The sequence below is a fragment of the Diceros bicornis genome, chromosome 5, assembly GCF_020826845.1.
Source record: "Diceros bicornis minor isolate mBicDic1 chromosome 5, mDicBic1.mat.cur, whole genome shotgun sequence".
NCBI lineage: Eukaryota > Metazoa > Chordata > Mammalia > Perissodactyla > Rhinocerotidae > Diceros > Diceros bicornis.
This window is the reverse complement of record NC_080744.1, coordinates 33,965,021-33,982,531: the sequence shown is the minus strand read 5'-3', so window position 1 is coordinate 33,982,531 and position 17,511 is coordinate 33,965,021. Positions and strand designations below refer to the sequence as shown.

At 38.2% G+C, this 17,511-nt stretch overlaps 1 protein-coding gene and 1 long non-coding RNA gene across 3 annotated transcripts in view; one reads left to right on the top strand and one right to left on the bottom strand.

The window, feature by feature from the left end:
* Positions 1–1,221: 1,221 nt before the first annotated feature.
* LOC131405931 (uncharacterized) lies at positions 1,222–14,627 on the bottom strand. The gene is made up of 3 exons (XR_009220033.1): positions 8,090–14,627; positions 6,648–6,745; positions 1,222–2,296 (listed from the first exon to the last, which is right to left on the bottom strand). It is a non-coding gene; the product is annotated as an uncharacterized LOC131405931 (long non-coding RNA).
* A 102-nt stretch (positions 14,628–14,729) lies between these two features.
* DPH6 (diphthamine biosynthesis 6) overlaps positions 14,730–17,511 on the top strand; it is a 164,354-nt gene continuing 161,572 nt past the window's right edge. For both annotated transcript variants that reach the window (XM_058541175.1, XM_058541176.1), the window contains exon 1: positions 14,730–14,781. In XM_058541175.1, coding sequence (XP_058397158.1) covers positions 14,759–14,781 — 23 coding nt within the window. In that variant the 5' untranslated portion in view covers positions 14,730–14,758. The remainder of the gene's footprint in view (positions 14,782–17,511) is intronic.

Sequence of the window (17,511 nt, the reverse complement as noted above, 5' to 3'; positions counted from 1 at the left end):
TAGTCTGGTAGAGCAATGATTGCCAGTTTCTCGGCAGAGAGAAAAAAGCACCAGTGATCCATGTGGTGGCTCTTAAAGGCTCTTCCCAGAAGTGACTTCTGTCACCTCTGCTCATTTCATTGGCCAAAACAAATCACATGATCACAGGGCAGAGATCATTCATCTCTCAGCAAGAGACTCCATAAGGCGGGAAAATAGAAAATATGATGAACAGTAATAAATACTACATTTACCAGATGGGATCATGCCAATGGATGGAAATCAAGCAGTCTTGAAAAGTCTTAATAAGTCTCAGGAAACAAAAGTCTTTTCCATGAGATATAAAAGTAGTGTTGAGTTTTTAACTAGGTCTAACCAATATGGGCAAACATTCCCATTCATTCACACATTAGTATTCCATACTAATCGTATTAGACTATTTCAACTAATTGACAACAATTATTGTGCATTTCAAAAGAGAGCAGAGTTAAGAACATATGAATTTCCTTTTGATTGAAAAAGAAAAAGAAATCAGCAAGAAGAAAAAGAAAATCCTATAAACAAATCAGGTAGGTTAATTTATTTATTCTTTACTAATTTATATCTCCACTTTTTATTTCAAAACATTTTTGAGGAAATTTTATGAGAGTGATTCTTCCTAATTATTTTTACTATTAATATTTTGAAATATCATATCAAATTAACATCCAGTACAATTTTCCAAAGAATTTCTTATCTGTCAGAAGCATACATTTTTCCAAGTCAGAATACAAAATTACATCCATTCCACATAACAGTTGAAAATTATGGGTACAAACAAAAGTTAAATATAGAAAAATTAAAATCAATGTTTGTAAGGAGATACAAAAGAATGTTCTTTTCTTAAAATTCTGGAATTACAATACCAATTCTGTGATGAATAATTTTAAGCATTCATCGTCTATTATTTATCATCAAACATCTCCCATTATTTTGATTCCATGGATGCTTATATAGTAAATTTTGCTTGCTTAAAAATCCTACCTATTTCATTTCTGTCATGTTTTTTATTTTAGATAAATGATACCAAGATATGGTCTCCTTCCTCACAAACCTAATCGTTCTCAAATATCACATATTCTCCATGTATGTGCACATGCTCAGATATATAGATGAGAAATAAAAAACAATATTAGAATTATGTATGCACATAATCCAAAATACACATTGCTAAACATAATAAAATTTTAATCTATTGGGTTCTACAAAGAGAGCAAAGCCAATTTACAGAAGTCTTACTAATGAAATGAAAGCTCAAAGAGAAAGTAACCATAATCAAAATGTTGTTCAATCAAATTCTAACGTATTACTATAAATGCAATGAAAATTTTCCAAGTTTAAATTCTCAATTAATAGGCTAGTTTTTCTAGTTCTTTTTGCAAATTGCTCTACTTCAGAGACATACAGGTTTTCCACTTAAATAAACTACCTTATTCAACTATTCCTGTTGCCATTGAGTCACCAATTAGAATTTAGTTTGTTGGACTTTTGAATGCATCTAATTATTCAGAAATATACAGATGGACAGAGAAAGGTGTTCATAAGCTTTTACCAGAGCCATGAGATATTGCTATGAATGACTGCAGGCTGTATATGTTCCATGATGAAAAAGAAACATGTAGGCATGATGTTTATGATGCTCCCAATATTTTCAAAGCTGTAGTCGACCAGTTTCAAATGATTAATTTAGAGTCTAGGGCATTTATTTGTTTGGACAATATTTTAGAGGAATAAAAACAAGTGTAACATTGAGCCTGAGGTCATCACATTTTATAGTTCATTTTATAGAGAAATTCTTGATGAAGAGAATCAGTGGTTGAAGACGTATTCTCTACATTTCTTGAGAAATGTTCTTTTCCAATGAGATTCTCAAAGGAAGACATTTTTTTCCTTTTTTAGTGGATTATTATTACAGCTCTAGAAATTCAAGATGTGTGAGAGTATATGCCATTACTTTTTTTAAATTGCAGAGTAGACAGTTTTATGATTCTGAAACTTATAATCTGGCTTGCAAGTCAGGAAACCTGGGTTCTAGTCCCAGTTCTGTCACTAACACTCTGTGTAGCCAAGCACTAATTACCTGATATATCTGTGTTTCTGTTCTTTCACTTATAAATTGAAAAGAAAATATTTTCTTCAACCTATTTCACAGGTGTATTATTAGGATATATGAAACATAACTTGTTAAAGTACTTGGAGCTTGTCAAAAGAAAGATGATCCATAAATCCACGTTATAATTATACAACACAATATATCCCACCAGCCAGAAACGTCTTCCTAAATGAGAAGAACAATGAATAAAATTATTAAGAAAGAATCTGGAAAGAAATTTTTTGAATAGAAATATTAAAAAAACAATTTATCACTTAAAAAAACTCTGAAGTTCTTCTATGACGCAATTTTATAGATAAAACATCTGGCAATGCAATTGGAATTGGATGCAGACATTAGTCTTGTTTCTAATACATTGAATAGGTAACAATGAACTTCAAAAAGAATTACACCATCCATCTCCAACTTATTGAGACACCTTGAGAGCAGAATCTGTAAGACTTGGTTACTGATTGGGGAAGGATAAGGGAGAAGGGGAAGTGAAGAACTACCTTGGAGACTAAACAGGTGAAGCATAGTGTCCTCAAAAAACAATAAATTGGTAGAAGTGTGAGTTGGGGTAATAGGGGTTGAAATATGGCGTGTCAAGATATTGACCTTAGTTTTGAATGTGCTGCAGATGCCGGTGTCCAGTGTTCTTTAGAATAGTTACATTCCAAGCATATATCGGAGGGGCTTCACCTAGCCCCATTAGCTAGAATTTGGAGACCCTGGTGTTCGTGATGGATACCTTTAAAAAAACCTTATTCTTTATTATACAGTAGTTAAAAATGAGATAAATCTATATGTAGTGATACAGAATAATGTCCTAGATATATCTGGAAAAACAAAGTACACAACAGTGAATATAGTACACTCCCCTTGGTGAAAAATAAAAGTGATATATGCTTATATATTCATAAACTCATTCTGGAAAGATACAGAAAAAATGGGTAATGTGTTGCCTCAGAGGAAGGGATCTGGGTGATGGAGGTCTGAGAAAGGAGAGCGACTGATTTTATTCCTTGCTCTGAAATCTACAATGTCTGATATGTATATAGTCCCTCCAGCTTTCTTTTGAATAGTGTTGGCATAGTACATATCTTTTTTCCATCCTTTTACTTTTAGCCTGTCTGTGTCTTCATATTTAAAGTGAGTTTCTTATAGACAATTGATACTTGCTTTCTTGTCCAATCTTTCAACCTGCATTTTAGGTGTTTGGACGTTGATAATTAATGTGATTATTGATATCGCTGGGCGTAAATCTACAATCTTGACATTTGTTTTCTATCTCTCTTTTTTTTTTTCCTCTCTTTTTCTGCCTTCTTTTGGACTAATTGAGCAGTTTTATATGATTCCATCTTAACTCTTTTTTGTCTTATTAGCTATAAGTCTTTGTACTGTAATTTTTTAGTGTTTACTTCAGGGTCCACATGTGACAGATATTGCTGACCAGTGCATTTATATATATTTAATCCTCACTTCATAAGGTAAGTATGGATACCTTCATTTTACAGATGAAGGAAAAACATATTGCTGAAATTACAAATTAATGTCTCAGAATCAGAACTCAAATCCAGGTTTGCCTGACTCCAAAACATATCTTGTAATATTAGGCAAATATTAGAATAATTTTTCAACTTGTGATATAGTCAGAAGTCCATAAAAAGGACACTTAGGCTAAAAACTGAATTGTTATTACATTTTAAATTATTGAATATACACATGGAGTCTGTAAAGAGATAAATGATCTAAACATAATGTATTGTCAGACTTCAGAAATAAATTCAAGAATATGATACTGTTATCTCTCTCTGAAAATGAATAAATATAGTAAAACAGGACAATGAAGAAATTAGCCTTGCTGCAGAAGTAAAACCTTACCCTTAAGGCAAAGTTTTAAAATATGTTGCTAATAATATTAACGTATAATGCAAATTTCCTTTCAGATATTTATAACTGGCTAGTGCCTGATTGAAATCAATGTAGTATTGAAAATGTAAGTGCCACTAAAGATGGTTTTGGAGGCTCTAGCCCCCTTCTAATTTCTAACACTCCCCTCAAATAAACTTACAACTTAACTAAGAGTGTGCTTAATACACAAATGCAGTTTTAAGATAAATCCCCTCACCTCCACTTTTAACTATATAGCCACTCCTAAAACACCTTTGATATAGAAATTCCAGAACTCCGATTGTTTGGGAAAAAGAATGAAAGGAAAAGGATGCCCCACCAATGGACGAAGATGTTCTAGTCTCCTTCAAAGTTTAATACCTATAGTACATATACTCAAATATATACATAGATTCATTCTGAGAAAGGGAATGATACCATTTATCAGATAATAAAAACTGACTCCATCCTTACCAATAAGTGTTTTATTAATTAAGATATTAATTACATATAATCAATTTAACCAGTTTTAAGTGTACTGTTTGATGAATTTTGGTAATTGCTTACCATTGTGTAACTAACACTACTATCAAGAGATAGAAGAGTTCCTTCACCCTAAAAAGTCTCCTCGAGGTCTTCTGCCCTTGATGACCTCTCCTCACCCAGATCCCAGGCAATGCTGATCCCCTCTCTATCACCAGTAGTTTTGCATTTTCTAGAATTTCACATGAATAGAATCATACGAAATGTAGTCTTTTGTGTTTGACTTCTTTCACTTAGCATGCTTTTGAAATTCATTCATGCTGCTGTGTGTATTGCTGAGCAGTATTCCATGGTATGAATATACCATAATTAGTTTATCCATTCACCAGTTGATGGAGATTTGGGTTGCTTTGTGTTTTCAGCTATTATAAATCATGCCGCTATGAACATTCACACACACATTTTTGAGTAGACATACGTGTGTATTTCTCTGGGGTAAATACCTATGGTGAAATTACTGGGTCCTAAGGCAAAGTAGGTTTAACTTTATGAGGTACTGTCAAACTGTTTTACAAGGAGGCTGTACTATTTTTGCATTCCTACTAACAATGTACTAGAGTTTTAGTTGCTCCATATCCTTGTCAACACTTAGTATTATTGGTTTTTATAACATTAGCTATTTTAGTGGGTGTGTATTGGTATCTCATTGTGGTTTTCATTTATCAAGCAATGTTTTTTTGTTTTATTTTGTTTTTTGTGAGGAAGATCAGCCCTGAGCTAACATCCATGCCAATCCTCCTCTTTTTGCTGAGGAAGACCAGCCCTGAGCTAACATCTATTGCCAATCCTCCTCCTTTTTTTTTTCCCTTTTTCTCCCCAAAGCCCCAGTAGATAGTTGTATGTCATAGTTGCACATCCTTCTAGTTGCTGTATGTGGGACGCCACCTCAGCATGGCCGGACAAACAGTGCATCAGTGAGTGCCCAGGATCCGAACCCAGACTGCCAGTAGCGGAGTACGCACACCTAACTGCCAAGCCACGGGGCCAGCCTCTATCAAGCAATGTTTTGATAAAAGAGTTCTATTTCCAATGTGTGCTTTTCTATTGGCAAAAGAATGAGCTGACTTATATACATTCCAGTTTATTGATGAGTCCTCCAATAATTTGCATATAGCTTCTATCAGTTCCCTACAGTCTGATCTGCGCTGGATGAATGGTAAAGTTGTTTTTTTGAATCTATGGAGCTGAAGACGAGATCCTATACTTTTCTGTAACTTCATCAGAGTATTGTTACCTGCAAGACCTAGCCTGAGGCAGGCAGGTATCCTGCCTCTCTTCCTTCCTTCCTTCCATTCCACCAATCATCCATTCTTCCAACTATCATCTACTCTATTTACAAGGATATGTGTTAATTTGGGGAAGTTAAAACAATATAGAAAGGTATATATGAGACAGCAAAAAAAAATCCATTCAATTTTACCGCACAAAGACTACCACCATCAACATGTTGATGAATTTTTTCCAGACCTCTCTTTATGTAAAATAATAATAGACTGTGTTATTATAATGGACTATTTAATTCTCACACCTATGTATGGTAGATTATATTTTAACCCCATTTTACAGATAACAAAACTAAAAAAATAAAGTTGCAGCAAATTGTTTCAAATTACAAAGCTTAGTAAGTGGCAGTGCTGACCTTCAAATTGAGGCAGTCGGACTCCAAAGTGCAAGTACTTAACCACGATTCTGTAGTCTCCCATATATATGCCTATGTATATGTGTGTGTGTATATTCTTTGCATGTTAATATGATCATCTCATGGTTATATTTACATGCTAACAAGTATAGATATACATCACCCTTTATAATGATTGCACAATCTTTTATTGTATGGGTGTACCATGGTACATTTACTGTCTGGCTATACTATAGTACATATATTTAACCAGTACCCTAATTATTGATACTTAGCTTGTTTTCTATTTTTCAATATTATAAACAACATCTCAAGGAACATTCCAGTATATACATCTCTGTACTACTGTCCAATTATCTCCTTAAGATAAATTCCTAGGGATGGGAATGCTTAGTCAGAGTTTATGCACATGAAAGATTTAATGTGTAGTCCCAAATTGCCCTCCAGAAAAGTTGTACTTACTTCTCCACAACTGAGCATGAGATTGTTCCTTTCCCCGTATTCTTGCCAACATTGATCTTTATTCTCACCAGTTTTTGGTTTTTTTAATCTTTGCTAACCTGAAAGTTAAGAAGTAATATCACACAGTTATTTTATTTCATTGATTTATTAATGGGGCTAAATATTTAGTCTTTTTAAATATATAAGTAATATACATATATTTATCTAAAATAGTCAAACAATACAGATGTGTATTAGTGAAAAGTAGAAGTCCCATCTCCCATTCTTCTAATCAGAAGTATCCTTGTAACAGTTTAGCATATAACTTTGTAGAGCCTTTAATATCTACTTTCATATTTATGCCTATATATGTTTAATTTTCATTTGATACAAATGGAAACATCTTTTGCAACTTGCTTTTTACACTTGAGAATATATCTTACAGAATTTTTCACTTTTCTTTAACTGTTACACACATATTATTTCATTGTGTGGAGCACCAGAATTTATTTAACCAGTTCTGTTGATGAAATTTAGGTTAATTATATACACATTTTTCAACAAATATGTATTAAATACCTACTATATGCCAGGACTCTTCTAGAAATGAATAACACAAAGTCCCTGTCCTGATGAGATTTCTATTTTGCAAATAATGTTGCAGTGGACATTTTTGTACACTTTTGCACATATGTGAGTATAAAATATTTCTATAGGAAAGAGTATAAGCATTTAAAAATTTGATAAATAAACATGTAACAGGTCATCGATAAATAATAGTTGGGTAAAGGAATAAAGATTGCTCACTAATGTTAAATTATAAAATTAATAATAAGCAGGTATGTTTTATTTGGTGTGCACAGTGATTACAATTCTAAAAATTAGTTTCCAACATCAAAAAAAGGAGTTAACTAAAATGAAGATCTCTGACATCTCTTGGAAAATTGCAAGATTTGGTAACATTGGGTCCACATTTGCACAGGGCAGCTGGAGCCAAGTGATGAGTGAGCAGTGGTTTGCCATTCCAAATTGCCTTATACCAGGCCACTTCACTCATTTATGTTACCTGCCTGGCTCCCAGAGCTTTTTAATTTGCTGTTCTCCATGATGGAGTAAAGAAAAAGATACCTAAAAGAGACAGAATGAATCTCAGACCTACAATGTTTAACAATGACTTCATAGAACATATTAATTCATATAATACAACAATTTGTGTCTTTCTATGCCAGCTCAGAAGCATAGACAAAGGAGATTCAGGAGGTGAGTGATGGCAATGTCCTTCCAAAAATATCTTGGGAATAGGGTATTTTAGCTAAAATAACCATCTGACTATTTTCAGTGGCAGATATCGTATAGTGGTTAAGAGCATAGACTTTAGAGCTAGACTGCCTGAGTTTGAATCCTGGTTCTGCTACTATTAGCTCTAGGGCTTTGGGCAGTGCTGTGGACTGAATGTTACTCACCCCAAAATTCATATGTTGAAGCCCTAATCTCCAATGTGATGGGGCCTTTGGGAGGTAATTAGGTTATGAGGTTGTACCCTTGTGAATGAGATTAGTGCTCTTATAAGAAGAGATTCTCTGCCATGTGAGGATACAGCAAAGCAGGAAGGGAGCTCTCACCAGAACCTGACCATGCTGGCATTCCGATCTTGGACTTCCCAGCCTCCAGAACTGTAAGAAATAAATGTCTGTTGTTTACGCCACTCAGACTATGGTATTTCGTTAAAGCAGCCCAAACTAAGACAGGCAGGTTATTTAACTTCTTTGTGCTCAGTTTCCTCATCTACAAATGGGAGTAACCATATACCTTACTGCATGAGTTCGCTGCAATATTTAAATGAGTCACTATACATAAAACACTTAGAAGAGTGCTTGACCCATGTAAGCTGCTATTATTATTAATATAGATGCACCAGATACTGGCATCACGATGCCCTTAACTTTACACTCCAAATAATTACTTAATTCCTTTTTTCCCTGAATCCTCACCAGGCAACCTTCTGAAGGCTGCGAGTATGCCATGACTTCAGGGAGATATTCACTGGCTTAAGATGTAAATCCTTTCAAGGTCTCTGAGGAGTAACTACCTGTAGAGTTTTTGATTTGATTATCTGAGTTGTTATCAATCAGTACATCACTGAGATGAGCTGCCAAGGAAGCAGAATTCAGTGACAGCTTGCAATTTTTTATTACCAGCAACAGTGTTTGGCTATGGAGAGTTTCCCTTAAGTAAACTGGCAAGGGCTAGAGATTTTTTGAGGCTGATTTTCTATTCACCTATTTTGTTGGCTCTACAAACTAATCCACAGTCATTTATATGTAATTTTGAGACTGTAGGAAGTAAGCTCACAAAGCCTTTAAAGGTGAATCTTGGGCAAGTCATTTCAATATATTATAAAAGGAATTACGTTAGACTATACTGATATAAAATCTATTAACTTGTTGACGTTGACTGGGCTGTGTTACCTTTACAGTATTCGTGTAGAACACTATGCAGATCAGGGTCTTGCCAAGCCAACTTTTCTTGAAACTTGGGCAAATTACTCATAGGAAAACAGATATTACTAGTTAAAAATAAGTTTTCCTTATTAACTTACAAGTCCTCTTAAAAATACTTTGTCAGATGCCAGCCCAGTGGCGTAGTGGTTAAGTTCGCATGCTCTGCTTTGGCAGCCTGGGGTTCACAGGTTCGGATCCCAAGCGCGGACCTAGACACCGCTTGTCAAGCCATGCTGTGGCAGGCATCCCACATATAAAGCAGAGGAAGATGGGCATGGATGTTAGCTCAGGGCCAAGCTTCCTTAGCAAAAAGAGGAGGATTGGCAACAGATGTTAGCTCAGGGCTGATCTTCCTCACCAAAAATATATATATATACTTTTTCAGGATTCAATATTAGTGTGTTACTATGTTCAGGATTAGTATATTTGTTTGGAAGTAAATTAAAGCATTTTCTTAAAAATACTATTGTTTATAACTTAGACTTTTGTGAATTCAAATTGACTCTCCTTCAAATACTATTCTTGGTTTGAATTAACTTTTCTTTCTACATTTCTTACTCCAGTAGGCACAACATGGAACAAGTAGTGTAAATGTTCCTGCTCCTCATTATGTGATTTTGTGAGAGTCATTCTGTCTCAGAGTGGCAGCAACGGAGGTGACTCACTCAGATCTGCTTTCAAAAACACCTGCTGTGGGAAGCACAGATGACTGACAGCTTTCAACTGCCACACTTCCAGATCCACTGTGGCGATCACAGCAGGCCACATGTCCCCGGGCTGCTCCCAGGCTTTGATTGAGCACTGCAGGGGAACTAACCTGGCCTTTCCTGTCTGCAGAGCCTCAGCCGGCACCACTAATTCTACAGGCACAGAATCCCATGCAGCAGAGCATCCATAAGAAAACCCACTTCCCCGAGAAGGAGGTAGGGGAATGGGCCCATGTCCATGGGATCTAGTTGTCGTATCATATACTGTACTATTTACATGAAGCTGGCCTCCTACAGTACTGGAAAGACTTACTAAAATCACAGCTAAATCAGCAGCTCAGAGACAATAAATATTCTGCAAGGATGGCGCACCATCCCTCAAGACATAGTATAGGCACTAAATCACAGATCTCTACATGGCACTGTCTCCAAAAGGAAGGATACGTGGATCTGGGAATCAAGCGGTGAAAGCAAGAATGGCCTCACTTACAACCACTCCCAATTACTCACTTTATGCTTCACCTCCCACAACTCTGAGCTGAGCAGAGTTAAAGATCCTAGTCTTCAAAGGTTTTCTCTCTTATCAGGGTCACAGCAGTGATCCATTGAACTACAAACTATTTAGTAGTAGGGCACTTTTAACTCTGCACCCAGCGGCCAGCAAGCAGGGATAATTGACTCCGATTAGCAGGAAAAGATGGGGCTGCTTTTACACAGCGGAGACAAGAAGGAATACATGTGGAACCCAGGGGACCCACTTAGGTGCCTCTTAGTATTCCCTTGCCCAAAGGTAACTGTGAATGGACACATGCAGCAACCCCAGACTAAGAAGGGTATGATGATCTTAGGAATGAGCGTTTAGGTCATACCGCCAGGTAAGTCAACAAGATCTGCAGAGGCCATAGTTGAGAGGGAACGGGATGTGGAGTGGATAGTGGAGGAAAGAAAAAGTACCAGAATAGCCCAAGACCAATTGCAATGACAGAGATTATAGTTTGTCCCATTAATCTCGCCTTTGTAACTCTACCCTTAGCAAGAGGGGTTCACAGGAATCATGGAGGAGCGTTACTATGAACTGATTGGTAGTCTGCAGCTGCAGCTTTTGGATCCACCCTTGAATTTGCACCATGCCAAGTTTTCCTATGCTGCTCTCAATGACTGAGCACAGTGGAAGTACTAGAACCGAGTTGTTCCTGCCCCAATTTTGGATTCTTCTAATGAACAGCTTTAGCCCAGGACTCCCCATTGGTCTAGCTGTGACTCTCAGAATTACACTGCAATCTGGGGCTCTTCCTACTCATTCTTCCTTCCCTGTCTGCTTTCCCAGGTTCCAGTCTGCATTCTGATCTGAGTCTCCCTGCCTTCTCCTCCTCCCTCTCCCTTTATCCTTCACAAGCATTTTCTCCAATCAATCTCTTGTACTAACCCTGTCTTGGTGTCTGCTTCTCGGAAGACTGTAACTGACATATTATTTTCAAATTTCAGCAGAAGAAAATGACACCTACATAAGGTGATTAGAACGATTTAAGAAAAATCCTCAATGGGACAAGTTAGAACATAACCTAACCTTTAGTTTCTAACAGAACTCTTTTGGGTGTCAAAAATTGCTCTGATTTTCTTCAGTCAACTATTTTTAAAACTCCTCCAAAAATATGTATGAATCGAAGAATAACTCTGATGGTTGGGTTAAGACCGATCTGATATACGTTGATTTCAGAACTGCAAATATGTCTATTGAGCTAGAGTGGACTGAATCTACCACTTGTATTGTGGTCCTGATGGAACACTCAAGCACAGAGCCTTGTATAGTAACTCTGGAAGGAAGGCAATAAATAAACAAAAAGTTTTAAGAAGACACACACATGTAGTAGTTTTACACTGGCCAACCGGAAAAATTCATTAACTGATAGAATTGGGTAAATTCAGGTAGAAAGTTTTTAAAAGGAAGGAATAGATGGTGAGAGGAACTGTTTTTTTAGGGAGAGGGAAAAAGGACCTGGAGAAAAGATGCTTAATAAAAAGGCACTATAAGAGATACTTAATACAAAGGCACTAGGATGAACCCAGAGGAGAAGAATGACACCATCAAGCCAAAGATTGGGTGACTTTGGAGAATGGACTCAACATATTTCCTAACATACAATTTAATTCCAGGATATACACACTATAATATATTTACTTGTTGAGGATGTCCTAAAATAAAGCTTACAGAGCCCAGTTACCAGAGAGCAACAAAAACATCATAATCCTAAGGATGCAGTTTTAGGAAGAGCATCTTAGTACTTCCTCTTCCCATCCCGCTTTGCAAGTGGCAAGGAAAAGATATCCCCTGATAGAAAATGTGGAGGAGTCTCTGGGGGGATTTTAAATCTATTTCATCAAATCACTCACAATGTTCATTATTGTTAATTCATCAATTCCTGAAAAGCGATGGCAAACACGGCCAGAGTAACCTTCCTGGTGTTCAAATTTCTCATTTTGGCTTTCTGTGACCCTGGATAATCTGGCATCATATTATCCATCTAATTTATTTTCTCTTCAGTATACCATCACCACTCATCAGGCGGGTCTCCTCACTGCTGCTGAATATACCACACTCATTCCTGTCTAGGGGAGGAAAAATTCTCCTCTACTATTTTAGGCTCTCTGGCTGGGCCTAAGAATTAAACTGACATAAGACAGATTAACAGGCAAAAAGTACATGAGTTTTATTAAAATTTCTTACATGTACATTCTCCTTCACAAAAGAATGAAGACCCCCCCACCAGATGGTGGAACCTACATGTTTTTATAGTAGTTTGAACAAAGAGAGGCAATTGTGGAAAAGTAACTAAACTATATAGGGAGTCTAAAGAAAGATAAGAATTATTTTTAACAAGTTCTGTTTATACAGATTTCTTTCGGCCTTGATTCCCTGATTCCCTGTCTCTGGTGATAAACATGTCTTCTTTCCTCCAGGTACAGGGAGGGTGCCTTTTCCATAGGAGTTTTATCTCCTACTTTCAGGAATAAAAAGGAGGGTCTGAGTGCCCTTCTTACATCTGGTGCTTCTCAAGTGCCTTTAACTTAAAATAATCAATATGCAAAAGCAGCATATTTTGAGGTGACATGATCTGAACTCCTTCACCTGTCTTGTTGCCTTTGTTTGTAAGGTCCACCTGTTCCTCCTATTCATTTCTGCCCATCTTTCAAGTCCTGTCCTTATTCTAACATTTACCCTGTGGGTTCAACTCATGGGGCTCCTGCCATATGCATTACATAACTTGTTACCTTCAAAATCTGCTCTCTCATGTTGCGAATATTTGTTCAATATATTTATCTTATCACCCCAGCTAGACTGTGAACTCCTTAAATACATGACTCATTTGATAAATATCCACAATCATAGAATTTTAAAACTGCATCATTTTAGATGCTGAAACTGGTACGTAGACTGTCACTGCTCCAGTCACACACACCAAAAGTATTGGAATTAATAAGCACATTACAGTATAATAAAATTGAATGCTTACTATATACTGGGCACGATTCTAAGTTCCTTACATACATTAATTCAACTGACATTGGTATCATCCTTCACATCTTTCTTCCTCTCAAATTCCATATCTAATCCATCCAATTCTATTGGCTCTACCTTCAAAATAGAGCTAGAATCCTCCCACTTCTCACCAAATTCACTAGTACCATCCTGGTTCTAGGCCCCAACATTTCTGTCCTGGATTATTGCAATACCTTCCTAATAGGTGTATTTTCAAGACAGCACAGTGTAATCCTTTTAGTTTGAAGTCATACCTCTGTTCAAAACTCTGCAATAGCCACCCACTTAACTCAAAGTAAAAGACAAAGTCCTCTATGACCTCTAAGACTCTATATGATTTTCTCCCTCCCTCCCTCACTGGATCTTCATCTCCCACTACTCTGCCTTGCTGGCTCTGCTCCAGCCACACTAGCCATTGGCGCCTAGGGCCTTGGCTCTAAGTTTTTTTCCTGCCTGGAGCACATCCCCAGTTATATACAGCTAACGCTCCTCCTTTAAGTTGGCTCAACTCTCACCTTCTCAGTAAGTCCTACTTTGACACTATTTAATTCTGCAACTTGCCCTTCCACCTCCTTCCTGATTCCTCTCAATCTCAAATTTTTTTTTGATAGCACATATCCCTTTTTAACATACTATATAATTTTTTAGCTGTATATTGTCTGCTCTCCCTACTCCCAAGTAAACTCCGTGAGAGGAGTGATCCTTATTTTCTTAATGGATGTATCTCAAGAACCTAAAGTAGTGCCTGCTACATGAAAGGCACTCAAATACTCGGTGAATGAATTTAGAAGCTAGATTTCTGTCTGCAAGGCCACTACTCTTTGGTGATGCCCTTTAACTGGCTTCTCAGCTTCTACTTTACACAAAGGGCCAAAACCACAGGGAGCCTAGAGGTCCTGGGGCTAGCTTCAGATTTAGGTTTGGAGAACAGAGGAGATAAAAGCTAAAAAAACTAAAAGGTACACTTAGCTTCTTAGGAAGTAAGGGCAAACTTCCTTTCCCTTTGCACGTCCACAAATGTTTCAATTCGCAGCAAAAGCAACTTTGAACATTCTCCAACCAGTGCCACCGTGCTTGGGCTCTGTGACGCGGCCCTTGCCCTTCCCCTGGCAGCTTCAGTGCCCTCACTTAGGTGGTTAGGCCGTGCCTAAACGTCATTCTTTTCTGGGCCGGGATGTCCCTGCCACAGCGACAAGGCGCCAATGCGGGGTACCCTCCGCGGCCAGAGGTCCCGCAGGCAGCCGCAGGGGCCGCAGCGCCGGGCCGCGGACAGGCTGCGGAGCGAACACCCGGCCGAGGCCCCACGGCGCGTCACCGGGGCGCGGCGGCGGCGGCGACATCCCGGCTCCCGCCCGCGCCGCCGCACGCACGCGCACTGCGCCCAGCATGAGGGTCGCGGCTCTGATCAGGTAAAGCGGCGCCGGGGCCGCCTTCCTCTTCCCCTGTCAGCCTCCTGTCCCTTCCTGCTGATGGGCGGCAGCTGCCGCCGCCACCGCCGGCGCCAAAAAAACGGTGTCTGCAGGAACCGCGTGTCGGGGGCTCGGCGGCTCCTCGCCGCCACAGGAAGAGGCGGAGCCTTCGGGCTTTGCCCGGCATGGCTCGTCCCCGGTCCTGGCTCGCGCTCCTCCTTTCTGCCCATCGCTGCCTCTCTGGTCTTCTGGCCCTCAAATCTGATTCACATTGGATTCACCTGGGGATCTTGAAAAACCACTGATGCCTGGGTCTCACGCCAGAGCGCTGGTTTAATTCCTCTGACGCGGCCCGGGGTCGGATTCTTAAAAGTTGTAGTGGGCAGTGAAGTTTGAGAGCCACAGCTTGACTCTGCTTAGTGAGCTATCCCCGCCCTTTTCTCCTGCTTTCTTCGTCCTCTTCTGTAGTTTGTTCCCTTCGGTCTTTCTGCCCGGTCCCGGGTCGGTCCTGCCTTCCTCGCTAGGCTGTTAACTAGCCCCGCCCCCTCCCACAAAGGGCCACCTCTCCCTCGCCTGCCGTCCCGGGAGTGTCCGGATTGCTTAGGGCATGGATGTATTTTACCTTGGTGATCAAGGCCGGAGATGGAATTGTACTACTTTTACCCTAGATCCGGTTGCTCTTGCTTCGGACACTCACTACTGCTGTTAGAGTGAACTTATGATAACATACTCCCTATTCCAAAAGGAGTTTGAAATCTCTAGTAACCCATCATACTTAGGTGTCTAAAATCCTGTGACAGCCAAAGACAGGCCATTTGAAATGTTTCCATGCTCAGTCTGTAAACTGAAGCAAAAGGGAACACAATAGCAACAAAAAGAAATTTAGACTAGAATGTTTGTTTGATCAGAGTTGGATCTGTATAGAGTGTCTGAGGTACATCGCAACCATGCATTGTCTTTTGTAAGCCCACTGATGATTTCATAAACATTTTTGTTCAGTGCCCTAGATAATTGATGCTGGCTGACAATAGTAACCTTTTAAGGACTCTTGATAAAATATTCTAGTCTATTCTGTAGTTGCTGGAATATTCCAACTTCTTTTACTTCAATGCCATTTTTAGGAGACTATAGTATCAAAATAGTTAATGTTATTCAGTGAATTTCATCTGTAAAGTGAATGACTAAGCTTTGACCGTTGTGGTCTTCATTTAATCCAGACAGATAAGTGTAAAAAGTAGTCTAGGAAATGAGTAATTCACATCCACATGCAGTTTGCCAAATTTTAACCATTAAAGTAAGACACATGAACTGAAGACTCAGAAATCTTGGAGGGAAGGAGAGAAAAAGATTGGTGTAATCCATTACACTAAATGTTCTGTAATGTACATATGTTACTTTTATAATAAGCAAATCACTAAAAAAAGCCAGTGTTGGAAAATTCTTGAAAAATTGTAAGATCTGAATAAGTGTTGAGACACGCTGTAAGTATGAATATAAAACAATATATGAATATGAATGCATACATAATACATATATACATTTATATGCATATACACTTGAATATATATGAATTTGGACTTAATACAGTGAATCTATTTGCAATATATCTTTGTGTGTGTGGGTGTGTGTACTAAAATGAGAGATGGGATATGTGTGTGTGCTTCAGGGAATAAGTGAAATCAAGATTTTACATATCTTTAGACCATAAAGAATGTTATTTTCCTAATACACAAAATATTGAATCATTGAATTTTACAGCTGAATGACACCTTGAGGATTAGCTAGGCCGTTCTCTAATTTTATAATGAAGCATGTAAACCCAAGCACATCGAGTAATTTAGCTTAGTATCCCAGAGTTGGGAACTAAAATTCTGATCTTCTGTAGGACTTCTCATCTAACATGCTTGTGTACTTTGCAATATTCTAAGAGGTAAGTAAGGTACTCAGCATTTCCCAAACTTATTTGACGCTGAAGACCCTTTGTGCTTAAGAGTATTTGTTGGACACTAGTGTTTCACAGAACACAATTTGGGAAATAGTATTTTAAAACCATATTTGAAATCAGCATATTTTAAAATAAAATATAAGGCTTTAAGTTCTGATTGTGGGTGTATACCCTTTAATCTTTAGTATTCTAGATATTCCAAAGAATTAGATCTTTTCTTCCTGCAGAAACAGAGCAGTGAGGTTCACTAGGGGAAGTTGTGGAAGATGTGCTTCAGGGAATATCAGAATCTGAGGAAAAAAAGCATGATGTGTAACTTCACTTTGCCCCTTGCAGTCTCCCTGCCCTTGAAACGTTCTGGAATGACAGTTGTTAGTGATGGAAATATGGGAGAGGCAGACAAATGTTGGGAACTCGAAAGCCAAAAGAGCCAGCTCCCAGGATAATCAGTCTCTTAGTTTCTTTCGCTTTGAATAGGTCTAAACATTGCCTGGGGGTTCATTTGCAGATCTTAAGCAAAGATTGGAAAGAAGGTAAACAGGAGGGAAAAAAAGGAAGAGAGACTGATAAAAGAAAGGAAGAAATGTGTATAGTGAGAAGCAGTGGAGTATTAAACCAAAATACCGTAGAGGTTGCCATTCAACCTTGTTATGGATGAACTACTACTTGTCTTGACTAAGTGAGTTGCCTCCACCTTAGGTAGATTTGGTGCCAGAATTTAGAAGTTCCTTTCAATCTGTTTATTAGATTGATAGCTCAAGCTTTATCTTACCGTCGTATGTAGT